Genomic DNA, 22,210 nt, shown 5'->3' on the forward strand with positions numbered 1-22,210 from the left:
GAGGTGGGTTTTAAGCAGCTTACGAAAGGCAAGGAGGGTGGGGGCAATTCTAATCTATGTTCACCCTGGCTAGGAGAGGGCTCCTGATTCAAGCATTATGTTCATTCAGTTGGGTATTTATTTAGCAGAATAACAATTGGAAGGAACCTTAAAGGTCTTCTAATCCAACTCCCTGCTCAAATAGGAAACATGTCCCATTTCAGAGAAATGGTCTTCTTAAAAATTTCCATTGTTGGAGAATTCACAATTTCTGGAGGCAAGTTGTTCCACGAGTTTATTTATTTGACTTCTATGCCCCCAATCCTGAAGGACGTAGAGTTGATTGTCCTCACTGTCAGGAAATTTTCTCCTTTTTTATAGGTTCAATTCAGTTCAATTCAATTTATTAGATTTGTATGCCGTCCCTCTCCCGAAGACTCGGGGCGGCTCACAACAATAACAAAACAGTATAACAATGGAACAAAATCTAATAATAAAATTACATTAAAAAAAAACCCAACAATTTAAAAACCATACAACACATACATACCAAACATAAAATATAAGAAAGCCTGGGGGAGATGTCTTAAGTCCCCATGCCTGGCGATATAGATGGGTCTTGAGTAACATGCTAAAGACGAGGGTGGGGGGCCGTTCTAATCTCTGGGGGGAGTTGATTCCAGAGGGCCGGGGCCACCACAGAGAAGGCTCTTCCCCTGGGGCCCGCCAAACGACATTGTTCGGTCAACGAGACCCGGAGAAGGCCAACTCTGTGGGACCTGTGGTTGCTTCTCTCCTCGATTACTTTCCATCCATTGCTTCCTGTCCTGCTCTCAAGTGCTTTGGAGAATATCCTGACTCCCTCTTCTTTGTGGCAACCCTTAATTTAATATATTGGAAGACTGCTATGTCACCCCCTAATCCTTCTTTTCATTAAACTGGACAGACCCAGTTCCAGCAAAAATAAATCATTAGATTTCAGAGTGTCTTATTCAAAGCTTCACTCTAGTATTTCTTGTAAATTTTGGAAGACTTAATTTGTTTGGGCGTGGTAGCAAAAACAATTGGCTGAGAGGGCAAACAAATCTATTGTTGAGGCATCTGATGACATAGGCTTTGTTTGGGAATAATGCTGTTAGCCTTTCTGAGTTCTCAAGCAAGAGAAGTTGCTTGTTATTCTTTGCATAAATATTAGCACTTAATGGGGGTATTTATATGGGAGCAGGGAAAATTTTGTACTTGCTGGGTAAATATGTAAATGAAGCAGAGCAATGCTTCCCAACCTTAGTTGCTTGAAATTGTATGGACTTCAACTCATAGAATTCCCCAGCCAGCATTTTTATGGTGGTTGTTAAGTGAATTATGCAGTGATAAGCAAACTGTGATTGTTAAATGAACCCATTCTTCCAAATTGGCACTTTTTGCTCGAAACTGGCAAAAAAATACTATAAACCAGCAAAAAAAAAATCACAAAGTATAGTCAAATGACCATGGGACAGTGCAACTGGTGATAGTTGTGGTCATAAATTGTTCCAGCTATTTTTGTTTTAAATTATGAGTTATGATTTGTTAGTTTATGTAAATCCACCTCATTTTGTTTATATATCCAACCATGGTTAACAAAATCATGGTTTAGTGTAGTGTTTTAATTCAATTGTCTTGCATTTTATAGAGAACTTTAAAAAACCCCCGAGATGCTCAAGTATTTAAGTTACATTTTTCCATTCCTCCAAATGTTGTCTCTTCCATAAGTCAAAGGTTGCACAGTATCTGCTTATGAAACCTAAGAGTAAATGCATAAAATTGAGATGTCCTCCGACATCTCTTATTTTCATGGTGGTATCGCTTTCCATTTTTGTTGATCTATTCATCATATTTGAAAGTTAGATATACAGTGTTCCCTCGATTTTCGCGGGGGATGCGTTCCAAGACCGCCCGCGAAAGTCGAATTTCCGCGAAGTAGAGATGCGGAAGTAAATACAGTGATATCTCATTTAACAAACCCCTCGTCATACAAACTTTTCGAGATACAAACCCGGGGTTTAAGATTTTCCCCCCTCTTCTTACAAACTATTTTCACCTTACAAACCCACCGCCGCCGCTGGGATGCCCCACCTCCGGATTTCCGTTGCCAGCGAACCACCCATTTTTTTGCTGCTGGGATTCCCCTGAGGCTCCCCTCCATGGGAAACCCCACCTCCGGACTTCCGTGTTTTTGTGATGCTGCAAGGGATCCCAGCAGCGCAAAAACGGGCACTTCGCTGGCAACGGAAGTCCAGAGGTGGGGTTTCCCAGCGAGGGGAGCCTCAGTGAAATCGCAGCATTGCAAAAACACAGAGGTCTGGAGGTGGGGATTCCCATGGAGGGGAGCCTCAGGGGAATCCCAGCAGTGCAAAAACGGGCGCTTTGGCTGGCAAAAGGGGTGAATTTGGGGCTTGCACGCATTAATCGCTTTTCCATTGATTCCTATGGGAAACATTGTTTCGTCTTACAAACTTTTCACCTTAAGAACCTCGTCCCGGAACCAATTAAGTTTGTAAGACAAGGTATCACTGTACAGTATTTTTGGCTATGGACAGTATCACAAGCCTTCCCTTAACACTTTGAACCCCTAAATTGCAATTTCCCATTCCCTTAGCAACCATTTAGATTATTACTCACCATGTTTATTAAATATTTATTAAAGACAGACGAAATTTTGGCGATGACATATGACGTCACCGGGTGGGAAAAACCGTGGTATGGGGGGGGAAACCGCAAAGTATTTTTTAATTAATGTTTTTGAAAAAAACGTGGTATAGACTTTCCGCGAAGTTCGAACCTGCAGAAATCGAGGGAACACTGTAAACCGTTTGGGAGAAAAGCCTGTTTTTTATTTTGATCACTTTTGGAGCAGACTTCAATTTGCAGACTTTTGACTGAATTACATACAGAAAGAGAAAAATAAGAGCAATAAATCAGACGTTTTCCAATGTTCCTTTGGAGAGTGATATAAACCAGTGTTTTTCAACCAGTGTGCCGTGGCACACTAGTGTGCCGCGAGACATGGTCAGGTGTGCCGCGAAGCTCAGAGAGAGAAAGAAAACAAGAGAAAGAAAGAGCAAGAGAGAAAGAAAGAGCAAGAGAGAAAGAAAACAAAAGAGAAAGCAAGCAAGAGAGAGAAAGAAAGCAAAAGAGAAAGAGAACAAGAGAGAAAGAAAGCAAGAGAGACAGAGAGGGAGGGAAGGTGGGAGAGAGAAAGACATAGAGGGAGGTAGGGAGAGAGAAAGAGAGCAAAAAAGGAAAGAAGGAAGAGAGAAAAAAGAGGAAGGGAGAGAAAGAGGGAGAGAGAAATAGAGCGAAAGGGAGGAAGAGAGAGAATTTTTTTGTCCAAACTTTTTTTAGCCCCCCCCCCCCTCAATGTGCCCCATGGTTTTGTAAATGTAAAAAATGTGGCGCGGCTCAAAAAAGGTTGAAAATCACTGATATAAACAGAACTTGAAATAGGGCAAACCATAGGAGATGTTTTCCTGAGCATTTGGGAACTATTGTAACCTAAAATCTTTCAGAAATCTTGCTTATATTCAGTAGGTTGCTGTAAGACCTGATCTTCTCAAGCTGTTCTTCTGTACATATATTGTTGAAATTTAAAAAGGTCTAATCAGGATCTGGCCTTGGCAATATTGATCTCAGAAAGATTGGATCTGACTTGTCTGTAACTTGAATGCTAGAGGGAAGAATTGTGGTTCTGCGGAATATTTTTGCCAGTGGCTTTTTAAATTACAAAGCAATGTCTCCTAGAAATGTATCAGAGAAAACTAAGAGTGAACTGAAGAGCATGTTCTCAGTTCTGCTTTAGTTCGATGTGATCCTGCAGAACCTACAGAGAACTGTGACACGAACCATTTTTGTACCTTTCCTACAAACACATAGAAACATAGAAGACTGACGGCAGAAAAAGACCTCATGGTCCATCTAGTCTGCCCTTATACTATTTCCTGTATTTCATCTTACAATGGATATACAGTGATCCCTCGAGTTTCGCGATCTCGATCTTCGCGAAACGCTATATCGCGATTTTTAAAAAAATATTAATTAAAAAAAATATTAATTTAAAAAAACCACTTCCGCGTTTGGCTTCGGGAGTCAGCTGGGAAGCGGCGCGGCTGTTTTAAAAGGTCGCAGCTGGCCTGGGGGGCTTCCCAGCACCCCCCAAAGCCCCAACCCGGGTTCGGGGGGGTGCTGGGAAGCCCCCCAGGCTGGCTGTGACCCTTTAAAACAGCCGCGCCGCTTCCCAGCTGAGTCCTGAAGCCAAACGCCAAAGGCGAACTTCCGCGTTTGGCTTCAGGACTCAGCTGGGAAGAGGCGCGGCTGTTTTAAAAGGTCGCAGCCGGCCTGGGGGCCTTCCCAGCACCCCCCTGAGCCCCCAACCTGGGTTTGGGGGGTGCTGGGAAGCCCCCCAGGCCGGCTGCGACCTTTTAAAACAGCCGCGCCACTTCCCAGCTGAGTCCTGAAGCCAAACGCCAAAGGCGAACTTCCGCGTTTGGCTTCAGGACTCAGCTGGGAAGCGGCGCGGCTGTTTTAAAAGGTCGCAGCTGGCCTGGGGGGCTTCCCAGCACCCCCCCGAGACCCCAACCCAGGTTCGGGGGGTGCTGGGAAGCCCCCCAGGCCGGCTGCGACCTTTTAAAACAGCCGTGCCGCTTCCCAGCTGATTCCTGAAGCCAAACGCCAAAGGCGAACTTCCGCGTTTGGCTTCAGGACTCAGCTGGGAAGCAGCGCGGCTGTTTTAAAAGGTCGCAGCCGGCCTGGGGGGCTTCCCAGCACCCCCCGAACCCGGGTGGCCGGGCGAGCAGTGAGCAAACGGCGGGTGGCCGGGCGAAGGGGGGGCGAGCGGCGAACGGCGGGCGAGCGGGTGCTGCAATCTGTCGGCTTCCGCACTTTTGTCGCTCCCCACCTCCACCATCTGCGCATGCGCAGCCATGAAAAAAAGGGCGCGCATGCGCAGGTCGTGTTTTTACTTCCGCAACCCTACATCGCGAAAAATCGATTATCGCGAGGGGTCTTGGAACGGAACCCCCGCGATAATCGAGGGATCACTGTATGTTTATCCCAGGCATGTTTAAATTCAATGACTGTGGATTTACCAAGCACGTCTGCTGGAAGTTTGTTCCAAGGATCTACCACTCTTTCAGGGAAATAATATTTTCTCACGTTGCTTTTGATCTTTCCCCCAACTAACTTCAGATTGTGTCCCCTTGTTCTTGTGTTCACTTTCTATTAAAAACACTTCCCTCCTGAACCTTATTTAACCCTTTAACATATTTAAATGTTTCGATCATGTCCCCCCTTTTCCTTCACACATTGAAACTGGGATGGACCTTAGAAGATCAGGTTTATGTTGTTTATGTGAGAAAGAAACACAATTCTTTCTTTTAGGATGTACAGTCTGGTTTTAGTTTAGCAGGCCTCCGTCCCTTAAAATGTTGATTGAACTTAAGGCATCTGCTTCTGAGTTGGTAAATCCTTCCCGGCAAAGATATGATTATTTAATCTTTACTTTCAGCCTAGGATAGTAACCTCAAGATTTATAAAGAAGTTCCTCATCATACATCACCAATCTAGGGTTTGTTCCTAGAGGCAGTGCAGATTTTATTTAATATACAGCGATCCCTCGATTTTCGCGGGTTCAAACTTCGCGAAACGGCTAAACCATGGTTTTTCAAAAAATATTAATTAAAAAATACTCTGCGGTTTTTTTTCTATACCATGGTTTTTCCCACCCGATGACGTCATACGTCATCACCAAGAGTCACTTCTCTCTCTCTTTCTCTCTTTCCTGTTATTCTCTGCTTCAATCATTTTCTCATTTCTCTTTTTTCTCCCCTTTTTCTATCATTTCTCTCTCTCTCTCTACCTTCCACTCCCCCCCCTCTTGCTCTCTCTCTCTCTCTCCCTCTCTGTGAGAACGCCTGCCCCACCTCTCCTGCAGCCCCCTCGCTGATAGCTGGGACGAAAGCGCTCTCAGCTAAGGGACTGCAGGAGGGGTGGGGCAGGCATTCTCAAAGCGCTCAGAGCGGCCGAATGAGGAGGATGAGAAGCCATAGCCGCCAGTGCTGCTGCAGGAGGACCCATGCCCCAAGAAAGCCGGTGAGAGGGGCGGATTGGGTCTGCGGGGGGTAGTGGCGAGGGGGCCGGAGGCGCTGGGGGGGGGTGCGGCCGACATTCAAAACAATCTTTGCCGGCCTCTGCACTTTCGTCGCTTCCCGCCCCTAACTTCAAGCCTGGCTCCTTGTGCGGCCTCGGAAAAGGGTGTGCGGGGGTAATTTTTGGCTGTCCATAGCCAAAAATGGTGTTTTTACTTCCGCATCTCTACTTCGCGGAAATCCGACTTTCGCGGGCAGTCTGGGAACGCAACCCCCGTGAAAATCGAGGGATCACTGTAGTATTTAATGAAGATGTCCCTAAAAGATGAAATGGGCTTTCCTCCCATATTTTTAAATGTATTCTTTGCATGTATAGTCTTTGGTTAATGGTAATATTATTTTTGCTTATTTCTTTTTGGTCTTTGACAAACAAGAATGTTTAGTTAGAACCTTCTACAAAGATGCTAATATTCCGTGCCAGTTATGCAATAAGGACATTTTCCCTTGAGGGTAAAAAAAAACAAACAAACCTCGAAAGCTGCTAAGCAGGATGAATTAACAAAATATTGGCAAACAGTGCAGTAAAGCCAGAATTAAAAAATGAGGGAATAAGTACAGCGATACCTTGTCTTACAAACTTAATTGGTTCCAGGACGAGGTTCTTAAGGTGAAAAGTTTGTAAGACGAAACAATGTTTCCCATAGGAATCCATGGAAAAGTGATTAATGGTATGTTTGTGTGTTTGTGTGTATGTTTGTTTAGAAATATGGGTTTTTAAAAATATTTTAAATTATATTTAGATTTGTTATGAATTGTTGTATCCTGCTGTGAGCCGCCCCGAGTCTGCGGAGAGGGGCGGCATACAAATCTAAATAAATAAATAAATAAATAAATAAATAAATAAATAAATAAATAAATAAATAAATAAATAAATAAATGCGTGCAAGCCCAAAATTCACCCCTTTTGCCAGCCGAAGCGCCCGTTTTTGTGCTGCTGGGATGCCCCTGAGGCTCCCCTCCATGGGACACCCCACCTCCGGACTTCTGTGTTTTTGCGATGCTGCAGGGGAATCCCAGCATCGCAAAAATGAGGGCTTCGCTGGCAACAGAAGTCCAGAGGTGGGGTTTCCCAGCGAAGGGAGCATCAGTGAAATCGCAGCATTGCAAAAACACGGAAGTCCTCGACCCCATCTCCGGACCTCTGTGTTTTTGTGATGCTGCTATTTCACTGAAGCTCCCCTTGCTGGGAAACCCCACCTCCGGACCTCCGTTGCCAATGAAGGGCCCATTTTTGCGCTGCTGGGATTCCCCTGCAGCATCACAAAAACATGGAAGTTCGGAGGTGGGGTTTCCCATGGAGAGGAGCCTCAGGGGAATCCAAGCAGCACAAAAATGGGTGCTTCACTGGCAACGGAAGTCCGGAGGCGGGGCATCCCAGTGGCGGCGGTGGGTTTGTAAGGTGAAAATAGTTTGTAAAAAGAGGCAAAAAAATCTTAAGCCCCGGGTTTGTATCTCGAAAAGTTTGTATGACGAGGGGTTTGTAAGATGAGGTATCACTGTAATTAGATTGGTGGGGATTGAATAAGATGGGAAAAGGGGCAGAGAGAAAACTGTGTTAATGATGGTTTTATTCTTAGAACAAATGAAACATTTTTGGAAAGTTCTAATATGTCTCCAAAATGTTCTGCTTTCGTATTGGTTTGATTTGTACTTGGTAGTACCGTGTTTCCCCGATAGTAAGACCCCCCCCCCGATTGTAAGACATATGGGGGGTTTCAGGGGGGTCGGCTAATTTAAGCCATACCCCGAAAGTAAGACATATGTCTTACTTTCGGGGAAACACGGTAGCTTGTTAAGGTTAGCATTCCTGTTACCTTGCTGATGTACTTCTAGCGCTCGCGTTGCAGCCAGCTTACTCCTGCACGCGTTCGCCATGATATGCCGTTGTTCTCTAAGAGACTACATTTCCCAGCACTCTCCGCGCGGCCCGCCTCCGTTTCCGTTGTTGAAAGAAGGGAGATCCGAAGAAGCGAAGCGGCCGGGGAGGTGATCGCGCTCGAGCGCTCGGTGTCGTACGCTGCTCTCCGTGGCAGGGTGGTCGATGCCGGTGGCGGCCGCGGCGCTAGTCTTGGGGAGCGATGCTGCCGAGGCGCAGCTCGCTGATGGGGCTGGCAGTGGGGCTCTTTGCCGTCTACGTGGCACACCCGGCCCTTCTGTACTTCTCCCCGCCGGGCAAGAGGCAAAGGCGGCGGCGGGAGTAGTGGAGGCGAGGCGGAGAAGAAAGAAGCGGCGGGGTCCAGCCGGCTAGGGCTGGACCCCGCCGCTTCTTTCTTCTCCGCCTCGCCTCCGCTACTCCCGCCGCCGCCTTTGCTCTCCCCGCTGGGCGAGCAGGCCGAGGCGCTGGAACTGGGGCTGCCTGTCCTTGGCGTGAACGGCGGGCAGGTGGCGCTCGGCACCCAGAATCCCATCTTCTCGCCACCACCCAAGCTCCCTCCGGAGCCTGCCGCCGCCGCCGCGGAAAGAGAAAGCTGGCACCAGGCTGCCCGAATATGAGCCGACCCCGGTGCCCGGGACAATATAAGACATACCCCCAAAGTAAGACACAGTGGGGTTTTGGGGGGTAAAAAGAAAGTAAGACACTGCCTTACTATCGGGGAAACACGGTATCATATTGACATATGCTGCATAAGCTAAAATGTTCTTCAAATATGGAGCTGTTGATGATCTTTGAGCTTGGTTGTTTGCTTGCAGATGTTTCATTACCCAATTTGGCAACAGCACCACTGCGATTGAGCATGGGGTTTGCTGCCTGTTTTTATATACCTCAGCCCTTTGTCCTTCCATACCTTGGTGGAGGTTTAGTTATCTCCTGGTGTTTCCTTGATTAGAGTGTTATTATCTACCTGATTGTTTGGTGTCGATCCCTGCTTATCTGGGTATTGGTAGCTGGAAGGCCTGCTTGGAGTCCTTTTATTCCCTTCCAAGGTTTTTTATTTTTATTTTTTTTAATTTTTATAAAGTTTATTTTGACATAACAACATACAAACAACACACAAACAACGTTAAACATTAACCATTCCCTATATGCATGAAAATTAATCTTTTACAATTCTATTTACTATACATTATATTCCTTTACTGCTAGTTTCCCCCCTTTTTTTTCAATCCAATTGTACAATTTCTCCCACACTCTGTAGTACTGTAGTCCTTATTTTGTTGCTTTTGTATTTCATACGTTAATTTACTTAATTTGGCGCAGTCTAACATTTTCTTAATCACCATCTCTTCATTTGGAGTCTTTTTTTGCTTCCATACTTGTGCGAATGCCAATCTTGCTGATGTAAGTATATGGTTTATTAAATAATAGTTTTCTTTACTGTGTTAGCCTCTAATTATTCCTAATAAATACATTTCTGGTTTCGTCTCTAATTTGTAATCCAATATTTCTTCCAGACAGGTCTGAATTTGGGTCCAAAAACCGAAAGGTTTTTTAATTGACTGTTCTGACTTGTAGTTGTATAGTTTATTGATGGTTGATTTATCTGAATGATGAGTTTCAGGAATTTCTTAACTGTTCTTTTATGGATTTAAGATGACAGTTTTCCTGTTGAAATAATGGCCAAGTCTGTCCATATACAGTGATACCTCGTCTTACAAACACCTCATCATGCAAACTTTTCGAGATACAAACCTGGGGTTTAAGATTTTTTTGCCTCTTCTTACAAACTATTTTCACCTTACAAATCCACCGCCGCCGCCGCTGGGATGCCCCGCCTCTGGACTTCCGTTGCCAGCGAAGCACCCGTTTTTGCGCTGCTGGGATTCCCCTGAGGCTCCCCTCCACAGGAAACCCCACCCTCCAGACCAGTGTTTTTGTGATGCTGCACGGGAATCCCAGCAGTGCAAAAACAGGCGCTTCGCTGGCAACGGAAGTCCGGAGGTGGGGTTTCCCAGCGAGGGGAGTCTCAGTGAAATCGCAGCATCGCAAAAACACAGAGGTCCAGAGGTGGGGTTTCCCATGCAGGGGAGCCTCAGGGGAATCCCAGCAGCGCAAAAACGGGCGCTTCGGCTGGCAAAAGGGGAATTTTGGGCTTGCACGCATTAATCGCTTTTCCATGGATTCCTATGGGAAACATTGTTTCGTCTTACAAACCTTTCACTTTAAGAACCTCGTCCCAGAACCAATTAAGTTTGTAAGACAAAGTATCACTGTATTGTGAAATTAAGGAGTTTTCTTTGGGTCTTCTGACTTCTAGTTGGTATTCATGGATGTCATCTGCTTGGGGAAGGTTTGGTAGGGAAGGTTTGCGTATTTGCCGATGACTCTAAAGTGTGCAATAGGGTTGATATTCCTGGAGGCGTCTGTAATATGGTAAATGATTTAGCTTTACTAGATAAATGGTCTAAGCCAGAGGTCCCCAACCGCCGGTCCGCGGACCAGGACCGGGCCGTTGGGGTTTTTCAGCCGGTCCGCGGCGCCGCTGACAGCTAGCTTTGGCTGCCGGGGGGGCGGGGAGGATTAAATCCTCCCCCCCTCCAGGAGCAGCAAAAGCCTAAGCGGCGGGGTGCATTTCGGCAATGCTTTCCCTCCGCGGTGGGGGGTGCAGGGCAGGCGCAGGCAGCCCCAGGAGACGCCGCCGCTATCCGGGCGCGGCGAAAGCGAGTCGGTCGAAAGGCTGCCCGGGTCGCGCCTGCGGTCGTCCTCGCGCTCCCATCGCGCAACAAGTGCGGGCTTGTTGTGGCTGCCGCGCGCCACTTTGCCTCCCTCTGCTGCGAGCCTTCGGGGCTCCGGGGCGGCGCGGCTGGCGGGAGGGCAGCTTCCAGCGGGACGTTGATGGGTCTTGGAAAGCTTTCTCGTGGCGGTGGCTCTGGCGCGGCTGCAGAGCGTTGGTGGGAGCGGGAACTCCGTCGGATCGCCCGAACTCCAAAGCCTCAGCGAGGTTTGGCTGCCGGGGGGGCGGGGAGGATTAAATCCTCCCCCCCTCCAGGAGCAGCAAAAGCCTAAGCGGCGGAGTGCGCCCTTTGCATTTCGGCATTGGCGCTCTCTCCTCCAGGAGCAGCAAAAGCCTCAGCGACTGATCGCGTCGTTTGCCTTTCTGCTCCATCGCTGAGGCTTTTGCTGCTCGTGGAGGGGAGAGCGCCAATGCCGAAATGCAAAGGGCGCACCCCGCCGCTTAGGCTTTTGCTGCTCGTGGAGGGGGGGTTGGCGGTGCCGATACCAAATGCTTTCCCTCCGCGGTGGGGGGTGCAGGGCAGGCGCAGGCAGCCCCAGGAGACAAAGAGTGAATGAGAGAAAGGAAAGAGAGAGAAAGGGAGGGAGAGAAAGGAGTGAGAGATAGAAAGGATAGAGAGTAAGAGGGAATGAGAGAAAGGAAAGAGAGAGAAAGGGAGAGAGAGAAGGAAAGAGTGAGAGATAGAAAGGATAGAAAGAGGGAATGAGAGAAAGGAAAGAGAGAGAAAGGGAGGGAGAGAAGGAAAGAGTGAGAGATAGAAAGGATAGAAAGAGGGAATGAGAGAAAGGAAAGAGAGAAAGGGAGGGAGAGAAGGAAAGAGTGAGAGATAGAAAGGATAGAAAGAGGGAATGAGAGAAAGGAAAGAGAGAGAAAGGGAGAGAGAAGGAAAGAGTGAGAGATAGAAAGGATAGAAAGAGGGAATGAGAGAAAGGAAAGAGAGAGAAAGGGAGGGAGAGAAGGAAAGAGTGAGAGATAGAAAGGATAGAAAGAGGGAATGAGAGAAAGGAAAGAGAGATAAAGGGAGGGAGAGAAGGAAAGAGTGAGAGATAGAAAGGATAGAAAGAGGGAATGAGAGAAAGAGGAAATGAAGGAAATGAACCCCACCCCCATATGACCAAAGCGCCCCCCCCCCCCCACCGGGCCATGGAAAACTGGTCTAGCTTAATGCCGGTCCCTGGTGCAAAAAAGGTTGGGGACCTCTGGTCTAAGCAATGGAAACTGCAGTTTAATGTTTCCAAATGTAAAATAATGCACTTGGGGAAAAGGAATCCTCAATCTGAGTATTGTATTGGCAGTTCAGTGTTGGCAAATACTTCAAAAGAAAAGGATTTAGGGGTAGTGATTTCTGACAGTCTCAAAATGGGTGAACGGTGCAGTCAGGCGGTAGGGAAAGCAAGTAGGATGCTTGGCTGCATAGCTAGAGGTATAACAAGCAGGAAGAGGGAGATTATGATCCCACTATATAGAATGCTGGTGAGACCACATTTGGAATACTGTGTTCAGTTCTGGAGACCTCACCTACAAAAAGATATTGACAAAATTGAACGGGTCCAAAGACGGGCTACAAGAATGGTGGAAGGTCTTAAGCATAAAACGTATCAGGAAAGACTTAATGAACTCAATCTGTATAGTCTGGAGGACAGAAGGAAAAGGGGGGACATGATCGAAACATTTAAATATATTAAAGGGTTAAATAAGGTCCAGGAGGGAAGTGTTTTTAATAGGAAAGTGAACACAAGAACAAGGGGACACAATCTGAAGTTAGTTGGGGGAAAGATCAAAAGCAACATGAGAAAATATTATTTTACTGAAAGAGTAGTAGATCCTTGGAACAAACTTCCAGCAGATGTGGTAGATAAATCCACAGTAACTGAATTTAAACATGCCTGGGATAAACATATATCCATCCTAAGATAAAATACAGAAAATAGCATAAGGGCAGACTAGATGGACCATGAGGTCTTTTTCTGCCGTCAGACTTCTATGTTTCTATGTCTATTTTACATAGGCCTGGATATCTGAGATAGCCTGCTCTCAGTGGCTCTCCAGCCACCCACTTAGACTAAGAAGAGCAAGATTGTTCAACATTCTCTCTCTTAAAATATGTAATCTACCAGATTCTGGGAGATGGACTTTCTTGATTGTTAAGAGCAGCATTCCCCAAAGCATCAATCCCAGCTGTTTTTATGGGCCTTGGAAATGATCTTAGAGATAGACCTCTTGTTTAAGAATACATGTTTATATGAGGCTATGATTCCTCAGCATAGGAATAGTTTATTAATGGTTGGTTATTTTAATCTGCTTTTTGCATGGCAGTAAATTGCTTGCAGTTGATTATTCGAATGGCATGTGAGATTAATATACTATGAATATTACTTCCAGTGGCTCAAGGAAACACTCATATACAAGTGTCTAAATAATGCAAAAGCTATGCAAAAAAAAAAAAGATTGTCATTTGGGCCACAGATAAGAGACATAGGAAGTATATGTGAGATTACGAGTAATGGATGATGTATTTAAGAAACTACCTATTGTTGACTATAATTAAAAAAGAGTTGACATGCTAAGGAGAATTGATGTGGCATTCAGATTACTGTATGATAACCGACAACACAATCTGCTTGCTTTTGGACTGGTTTGATGTGCGGAAGGAATTGCTGATTGAACCAAAGTGTGAAACCATAATTGGCTGCTGGTTAAAATTAGATTCACACATCACTTTTTTTTTAATCCATGGAATTCTGGTTTGCACCTGAATTATGGCATTCGCCAAGGCTTGTACCCTAAAATTTATGGACTTACATATTACTCTATAGGCCCGAGTCTGCGGAGAGGGGCGGCATACAAATCCAATAAATAATAATAAATAATAAAAATAATAAGTAAACAAACCACTTGCTGAGAATAGCCCGTATCTAAGTACGTTGTGCGAATTTGCACCTGAATTATGGCATTCACCAAGGCTTGTACTCTAAAATTTATGGACATATTACTCTCTAGGCCGTAAGTAAACAAACCACTTGCTGAGAATAGCCCGTATCTAAGTACGTTGTGCGAATTTGCACCTAAATTACAGCATTCACCAAGACTTGTACCTATTCTAAAGTTTTCTCACCGGAACAATAATGAGCAGAAAGTCTATACACAATCAGTCTTCATGGAGCTATTCATTATTATTATTATTATTACTGTTATTATTATTTTATTTATTAGATTTGTATGCCGCCCCTCTCCGCAGACTCGGGGCGGCACACAGCAGTGATAAAAACAATACATAATGACAAATCTAATAATTAGAATCTAAAATAACAATAGTACATTTGAAAAGTCTAAAAAGCAAGGAACCCCCAATATAAAAAACATACATACAGTCATATCATGCACAAAAACTACATAGGCAGGGGGAGATGTCTCAGTTCCCCCACGCTTGATGACAGAGGTGGGTTTTAAGGAGTTTACGAAAGCAAGGAGGGTGGGGGCAGTTCTAATCTCTGGAGGGGACTGATTCCAGAGGGTCGGAGCCGCCACAGAAAAGGCTCTTCCTCTGGGTCCCGCCAGACGACATTGTTTAGTCGGCGGGACCCGGAGAAGACCAACTCTGTGGGACCTGACCGGTCGCTGGGAATCGGGCGGCAGAAGGCGGTCTCGGAGATATTCTGGTCCAGTGCCATGAAGGGCTTTATTGAGAGATGTTTCGTCTAAATTTGTCCCATCCTTTTAAAGCCCTTTTTAAAAGATGATTACAGTAATTCTGTGTATTGAGTGAGATACTGTGTTACAAGTGGTGCTTGAACACTTTGAAACTGTGGCCATCCTTGGTGTCAACTAAATCATATTTGGGGGGTTATTTGCAGACTTTTTGTAGCGCAAGAGTGAAACGCTTAAGTTGCAATGGTTTTAGATGAATGTTCACCTGGAAAGATTAATTTTAGAAGTTAAACGTACTGATGATAGAGTTTTTTTTAATTGAAATATTTTTATTGTATTTTTTAAAAAGACAAAGACGTACAACATTAAACACTCAAGGAGCTGCCATTGCTCCGTTTATCTTAGAAGTCTAACTACTACAAAAAATAAAAACCTAACTATAATCAGATCAATACACAAATAGCACACATTTATATTAGATACTTGTTGAATTTAACTCTATATTCTTATGTTAATTAAATTTCTTTATCTATAAAATACTTATTCAAAAAATATAATATAATGAATAGCACATCTAACTTTATCATACTATAAACATTTTTAAACTGTTTTACTCTATCTTATAAAATTTCAAAACAATAAGCTCAAAAAGTTCTAAATTCTTGTTACTTTAACTTTTAATACTATTTTTAAAGTTCCACCATTCGTAGACTTTATCCCATATTTTATAACATTCTGTTTCTACTTGATTATTCAAGCGTTTTGTCATCATGTCTAATTCTGCACATTCCATAATTTTTTTAATAAACTTCTGAATCCTTTGGTACTTCCTTTTCTTTCCATTTCTGCGCAAATGCAATTCTTGCCGCAACCAGTATATGTATTATTAAGTAATAAATTTCTTTTTTATACTTAATGTTTGAAATACCCAATGAGAAAAATTCAGGAGATTTTTTAATCTTCTCCTTTGTTATTTCATTTATCCATTTCTCTACTTTATTCCAATATTCTTTTGCCTCTGAACATGTCCACCATGCGTGGTAATAATACGTACCAATTTCTTTTTTACATTTCCAACATACAGGTGAGACAGTTGGAAACATAGAGGTACCTTAAATCAGGGGTCCCCAACCACCGGGCCGCGGACCAGTACCGGGCCGCGGGGCATGTTGTACCGGTCCGTGGAGTCAGCAGCTGCCAGCCCTCATGCCACCCCCCCCTCCCTCCAGCGCTTCGCCTCCCGCCGGGCAAGAGGCCTCGGGAGGCAGGTTCTGCCGGCCACAGGACAATGGATGGGACAGAGGGGCGGGAAGGACCGAGAGGCTCAAGCCTCTTTTGGCTTCTGCCGCGGGGTGCTTTTGCGTTTTTGGCTGGGGGGAGGCAGGAGGGCCAGCCTGACCCCCTCTCTCCAGCGCTTAGCTCCCGCTGGGCAAGAGGGCTTGGGAGGCAGGTTCTGCCGGCCACAGGACGATGGCGGGAAAGAGGGGCGGGGAGGACCAGCACCCCCATGCTTAATCCCGCCCCCAACCATGCCCCTTTCCGCCCCCACTGGGCCATAGAAAAATTGTCTTGCTGAAACTGGTCCCTGGTGGAAAAAACGTTGGGGACCACTGTCTTAAATGACTGGAATCTTGGCACCATGCTCGACTACATAACGTGTTTCTCTTTCTCCAAAGCATCTCCACTGTTGCTTTATGCAAACCGGCGTGACCTTCGGCTGGTGGACGCTGCGGAGGTGACTGAGAATGCTACGATTGTGGTGGGCGGCTTGGAAGACGCTGCCGCGCTGGACTTCGTCTTCATGCACGGTTTGATATACTGGAGCGACGTCAGCGAAGAAGCCATTAAATGCACGGAATTCAACCAATCCGGAAGTGTGCAAAACATTGTCATTTCTGGGCTCTTGTCACCTGATGGGCTAGCTTGCGATTGGCTGGGTGAGAAACTGTACTGGACCGATGCTGAAACGAACCGGATTGAACTTTCCAATTTGGACGGATCTTTGCGAAAGGTTTTATTCTGGCAAGAACTGGATCAACCCAGAGCGATTGCATTAGATCCTGCAAGAGGGTAGGTCCCTTTCTTTAGGGCAGGGGTCCCCAAACTTTTTACACAGGGGGCCAGTTCACTGTCCCTCGGACTGTTGGAGGGCCGGACTATATAAAAAAACTATGAACAAATCCCTATGCACACTGCACATACCTTGTTTTAAAGTAAAAAACAAAATGGGAACGTACTAGTTAGAGGGGGGAGAAGGTCTGAAATTCATATATGCTTATGTTTTGTTTTTAATTTTCTTTAGTTGACATCTGATTGGCTATACAAGGTTTTCTTGGCTTATGAAAAATGTATAAAGAAAGAAGGAAGCACTTTGGCATAATGGTTAATAAGTTAGAAATATAATTGGTGTTGCACTTTTTGAAGGAACATTAAGGAGGGAATTTAATTAAAAGAAAATGAATGTAACTGGATGACAAAATTAGAAAAAAACTAATATATGCCTGACCAACTACAAAGTCAATTTATACTCAGTCATGGCCTTCTGACTAATTACAGGATAGAAACATAGAAACATAGAAGTCTGACGGCAGGAAAAGACCTCATGGTCCATCTAGTCTGCCCTTATACTATTTCCTGTATTTTATCTTAGGATGGATCTATGTTTATCCCAGGCATGTTTAAATTCAGTTACTGTGGATTTATCTACCACGTCTGCTGGAATTTTGTTCCAAGGATCTACTACTCTTTCAGTAAAATAATATTTTCTCATGTTGCTTTTGATCTTTCCCCCAACCTTTTGCAACTTTTTTGATGATTGATATTAGTTCCTAACAAAATAACACATTTTATTCATGGAAAATTAGATGGTACAGTGTGTTGTTTGAATGTATGTTGAGAGAATTTTTTTTTTAAATTACTCCCCCCAAACAGTCCTTCCTTCCTCTGTCCCTCCATTCATTTCATTCTTCCTTCCTTCCTTTCTTCCTTGTTCCCTCCATTTCGCCTTCCTTCCTTCCTTCTCTCCTTCCCTCCCTCCTTCCTTCCTCTCCACTTCTCCTTCTCTCCCTCTCTTTCCCTTTTCTTTCTTTCTCTCTCTCTTTTCCCTCGTTTCTTGTCACTCACCGGCGGGCCGGATAAATGGCCTCAGTGGGCCGCAGTTTGGGGACCGCTGCTTTAGGGGGTCAGAGCAGTTTTCCCCAGCTCCTGAGCAAAGAGGGCATATCCAAACTGATGCTTGGTTGTGTCATTGTTTCAAAGCTGTGTCATTGTTTCAAAACTTTAACTGAGCCATAAAGCAGGTTGATTTTCTCAGGAAACCTGCTTGTATACCAGTGGTTCTCAACCTGGGGGTTGGGACCTCTATGGGGGTTAAACAATCGTTTCACAGGGGTTGCCTAAAAGTTAAGCAAGCCTAGAGTCTCCCATTGATTTTGCTTGTTGGGAACCAATTGGGAAGGTTTGCAAATGGTGGTCACATGACCTGGGATGCCACAAGTGTCATAAATACATTTGCCAAGTATCCAAATTTTGGTCATGCGACCATGGAAATGCAGCATTGGTCATAAATGCGCGAAAAGATGATACGTCGTTTTTTCCAGTGCTGTTATAACTTTGAACGGTCGCCAAACGAAAGGTTGTAAATCGAGGACTACCTGAATCAGGATACGCCTACCCATTATCCTTCACTGCTGTGGCCTAGAGGTGGAGCTCTCACCTCGCTATCAGGGGCTTGTGGGTTCGATCCTAAGTAGAGACACACGTAAGGTCTCCTGCTTGGGCAGTGGGTTGGACTAGATGACCTGCAAGGTCCCTGTTAAATCTGTTTAACTCTGTTAAATCTGTTAATTCCAACTCAGATCAAGAATTGAGGTAACAAGCAATGTAGTTAATTGATATGATAGCAGTCTACAGGTATATGAGGGGTTGCCACAGAGAGGAGGGGATCACTTTATTTTCCAGGGCACCAGAGGGCTAGATGCGGAACAACGGTTGGAAGCTGACCAAGGAGAGATTCAACCTGGAAATAAGGAAGAACTTCCTGACGGTCAGAACAATCAACCAGTGGAACAACCTACCAGCGGACGTTGTGAACTCCAATACTCTGGACATTTTTAAGAGGAAATTGGACTGCCATTTGGCTGGGATGCTATAGGGTTCCTGCTTAGGCAGGGGGTTGGACTTGATGACCTGCATGGTCCCTTCCAACTCTAACAATAAATAAATAAAAATAAATAAATATGTTGCTTTTGTTTGGAAGATGCTTACAGTGTATTGGGGAAGAGGGGAAATTAACCTGTTTCTCCAAAAAAATAATAATTATTTTTTGTTTTAAATCTCAGGTTCATGTACTGGACGGACTGGGGAGAAATGCCAAAGATAGAACGGGCTGGAATGGATGGCTCAAGCCGTTCAGTTATCATCAATGCAGATATTTATTGGCCAAATGGATTAACCTTGGATTATGAAGAACAGAAGCTGTACTGGGCAGATGCCAAACTGAACTTCATACACAGGTCAAATCTGGACGGGACCCATAGGTATGAGTTTAAGATGGCAATTTTAAAGAAAACCTGTGTTTTAATCTTAGACAAATGGAAAAGGCAGCCCCAAAAGGCAACCTTCAACTTACACTATTGTTGCGGCCCTATTTGGACCGGGAGTCACTGCTCACAGTCACTCATGCCCTCATCACCTCGAGGCTCGACTACTGTAACGCTCTCTACATGGGGCTACATTTGAAAAGTGTTCGGAAACTTCAGATCGTGCAGAATGCAGCTGCGAGAGCAATCATGGGCTTCCCTAAATATGCCCATGTTATACCAACACTCCGCAGTCTGCATTGGTTGCCGATCAGTTTCTGGTCACAATTCAAAGTGTTGGTTATGACCTCTAAAGCCCTTCATGGCACCGGACCAGATTATGTCAGGGACCGCCTTCTGCTGCACGAATCCCAGCGACCAGTTAGGTCCCACAGAGTGGGTCTCCCGGTCCCGTCAACTAAACAATGTCGCTTGGCGGGACCCAGGGGAAGAGCCTTCTCTGTGGCAGCCCTGGCCCTCTGGAACCAACTCCCCCCAGATATTAGAATTGCCCCCACCCTCCTTGCCTTTCGTAAGCTGCTTAAAACCCACCTCTGCCGCCAGGCATGGGGGAATTGAGATACCCTTTCCCCCTAGGCCTCTACAATTTTATGCATGGTATATCTGTATGTATGTTTGGTTTTTATAATAATGGGTTTTTAACTGTTTTTAGTATTGGATTATTATTATATGCTGTTTTATTACTGTTGTTAGCCGCCCCGAGTCTGCGGAGAGGGGCGGCATATAAATCCAATAAATAAAATAAATAAACTATTGTAATCGAGCCATGACTTGCAATCTTAAACAGGGATGGGCAACGCTAATTTCTTCACTGCCTGTGGACTTTAACTCCCAGAGTTAACGTCCCAACTCTGGGAGTTAAAGTCCACAGGCAGTAAAGAAGCTGCAGTGGCTCACTCCTGTCTTAAGTCATGTTTGTTGTTAAACAGGTCACCATGTGTCTGTGACCAATTTAATGCATTTTTTTTGCAGTGGTCATTAAATGAATCCATTGTGCCCATTTTTTTGGTCAAATCCCTGAAGTGTAAACACCAGAAACTGTTTAAAAAAGATAAAACTTCCAAAAATCTTCTTCACTTAGCTACAGGACACTGCAGAAGGCCATAAATCCAAACTGGTTGCCAATCACCCAAAACGTGGTCTTAGGTTGTGGCCATCTTAGCCTCTAAAAGGCTAAGTTCGTAAGTTTGAATAGCTGCTAAGCAGCAGGTTGTTAAGCGAGGACTGTTTGTAATATAAGATGATCATTACCCACGATTTCTCTGCTTTTGTTTTGTTAAATTTCAGATGTCTTGATTTAGAATGATCTATAGAAGAAAAATAAGAACAATTAATTTTCTAAGAATTTCCAAAGGAAATTTCTTAATTTGTTTGATTCAAGTAAAATCAAGTGAGAATGAGATTATTCTCTCTCAAGAGTCTTCACTATTAAAATTATTGGCAAGTTGTGTATTCTTGTGTTTTTTGGAAAGATGGTTTTATCTTGTAAAATGTTCCTGTGTATAGATAAGTGCAAAGAGAGAGATGTCATTTCATGTCCACTGATTGGCTTGAATTTTAGTATTGGGATACTATTCCTGCTTTTAAGAATGGCTTTTAAAAAGAAAATCTGGCATTAAAAAAAATACTTAATGCTTACTTTTATTTTTGTTTGTTTGTTTTGTTTATTTAGCATTCTGTGTGGAATTTTTTCAACTGGCAATAAATTATGGTAGGGAATATTAAGTGTGGGGAAATTATGCAGTTATTCAAAACTGTGAAGTCATTTGTTTAAAGTGCACTGAAATATAGAAACATTTACAAGTATGGCATATCTTTGAATGGTCATTAGCAGTTTGAATCTATAGCGGAAAGGAAAAAGAAATGTTTGGCTTTACAAATGTTCCCTTATCAATGCAGGTAGTCCTCGATTTACAACAGTTCATTTAATGACCATTTGAAGTTACAATGTTATTGAAGAAAGTGACATATGACCATTTTTCACACCTAATGACCATTGTAGCATCCCCATGGTCATGTGAATTACCTTTGGATGCTTGACAGCTGATTCATATTGCCTTTCGTAAAGTTCTTAAGACCCATCTCTGTCGTCAGGCATGGGGGAACTGACACATCTCCCCCGGGCCTATACAGTTTATACATGGAATGTTTGTGTGTGTGTTTGCTTTTAATGTTGGGGTTTTTAGTGTTTTTTAAATTACAGTGTTCCCTCGATTTTTGCGGGTTCGAACTTCGCGGAAAGTCTATACCACGGTTTTTCAAAAATATGAAATAAAAAATACTTTGCGGGTTTTTTCCCTATACAGTGATCCCTCTATTATCGCGAGGGTTCCGTTCCAAGACCCCTCGCGATAATCAATTTTTCGCGATGTACGGTTGTGGAAGTAAAAACACCATCTGCGCATGCGCACCCTTTTTTCTATGGCCGCGCATGCGTAGATGGTGGAGTTTGCGTTCCCCGCCGCCCACGCAAAGGGGAAACCCCGATTCGGCTCCTTGCTGCTGCTGCGCTACCGAGCAGATCAGCTGCTGGACGGCCGAAGGAACCTTCCCTGGGTCTTCCCCCTCTTGCTGGCGGGCGGGTGAGCAGCGGGCATCAGCGAGGAGCCGGGGTTTCCCCTTTGCGTGGGCGGCCGGGAAGACCCAGGTTGGGGGTTCGGGGGGGTGCTGGGAAGCCCCCCAGGCCGTCTGCGACCTTTTAAAACAGCCGCGCCGCTTCCCAGCTGACTCCCGAAGCCAAACGCGGAAGTGGGGTTTTTTTTAAATTAATATTTTTTTTTAAATCGCGATATAGCGTTTCGCGAAGATCGAGATCGCGAAACTCGAGGGATCACTGTACCACGGTTTTTCCCACCCGATGACATCATATGTCATTGTCAAACTTTCGTCTGCCTTTAATAAATATTTTTTATAATAAACTCTAATAAATAATCTGAATGGTTGCTAAGGGAATGGGAAATTGCAATTTAGGGGTTTAAAATGTTAAGGGAAGGCTTGTGATACTGTTCATAGCCAAAAATAGTGTACAGTGAACCCTCGATCATCGCGAGGGTTCCGTTCCAGGACCCCACGCGATGATCGATTTTTAGCGAAGTAGCGGTGCGGAAGTAAAAACACCATCTGCGCG

General features: G+C 44.6%; 1 protein-coding gene across 1 annotated transcript in view; it reads left to right on the plus strand.

Moving 5' to 3' along the window:
- The window catches only part of LRP6 (LDL receptor related protein 6), a 134,193-nt gene that overhangs the window by 11,212 nt on the left and 100,771 nt on the right, over positions 1-22,210 (plus strand). Inside the window, exons 2-3 of the mRNA XM_070755242.1 lie at positions 16,159-16,552; positions 18,823-19,020. Coding sequence (XP_070611343.1) covers positions 16,159-16,552; positions 18,823-19,020 — 592 coding nt within the window. The remainder of the gene's footprint in view (positions 1-16,158; positions 16,553-18,822; positions 19,021-22,210) is intronic.

The sequence above is a fragment of the Erythrolamprus reginae genome, chromosome 6, assembly GCF_031021105.1.
Source record: "Erythrolamprus reginae isolate rEryReg1 chromosome 6, rEryReg1.hap1, whole genome shotgun sequence".
In the NCBI taxonomy this organism is placed as follows: domain Eukaryota; kingdom Metazoa; phylum Chordata; class Lepidosauria; order Squamata; family Dipsadidae; genus Erythrolamprus; species Erythrolamprus reginae.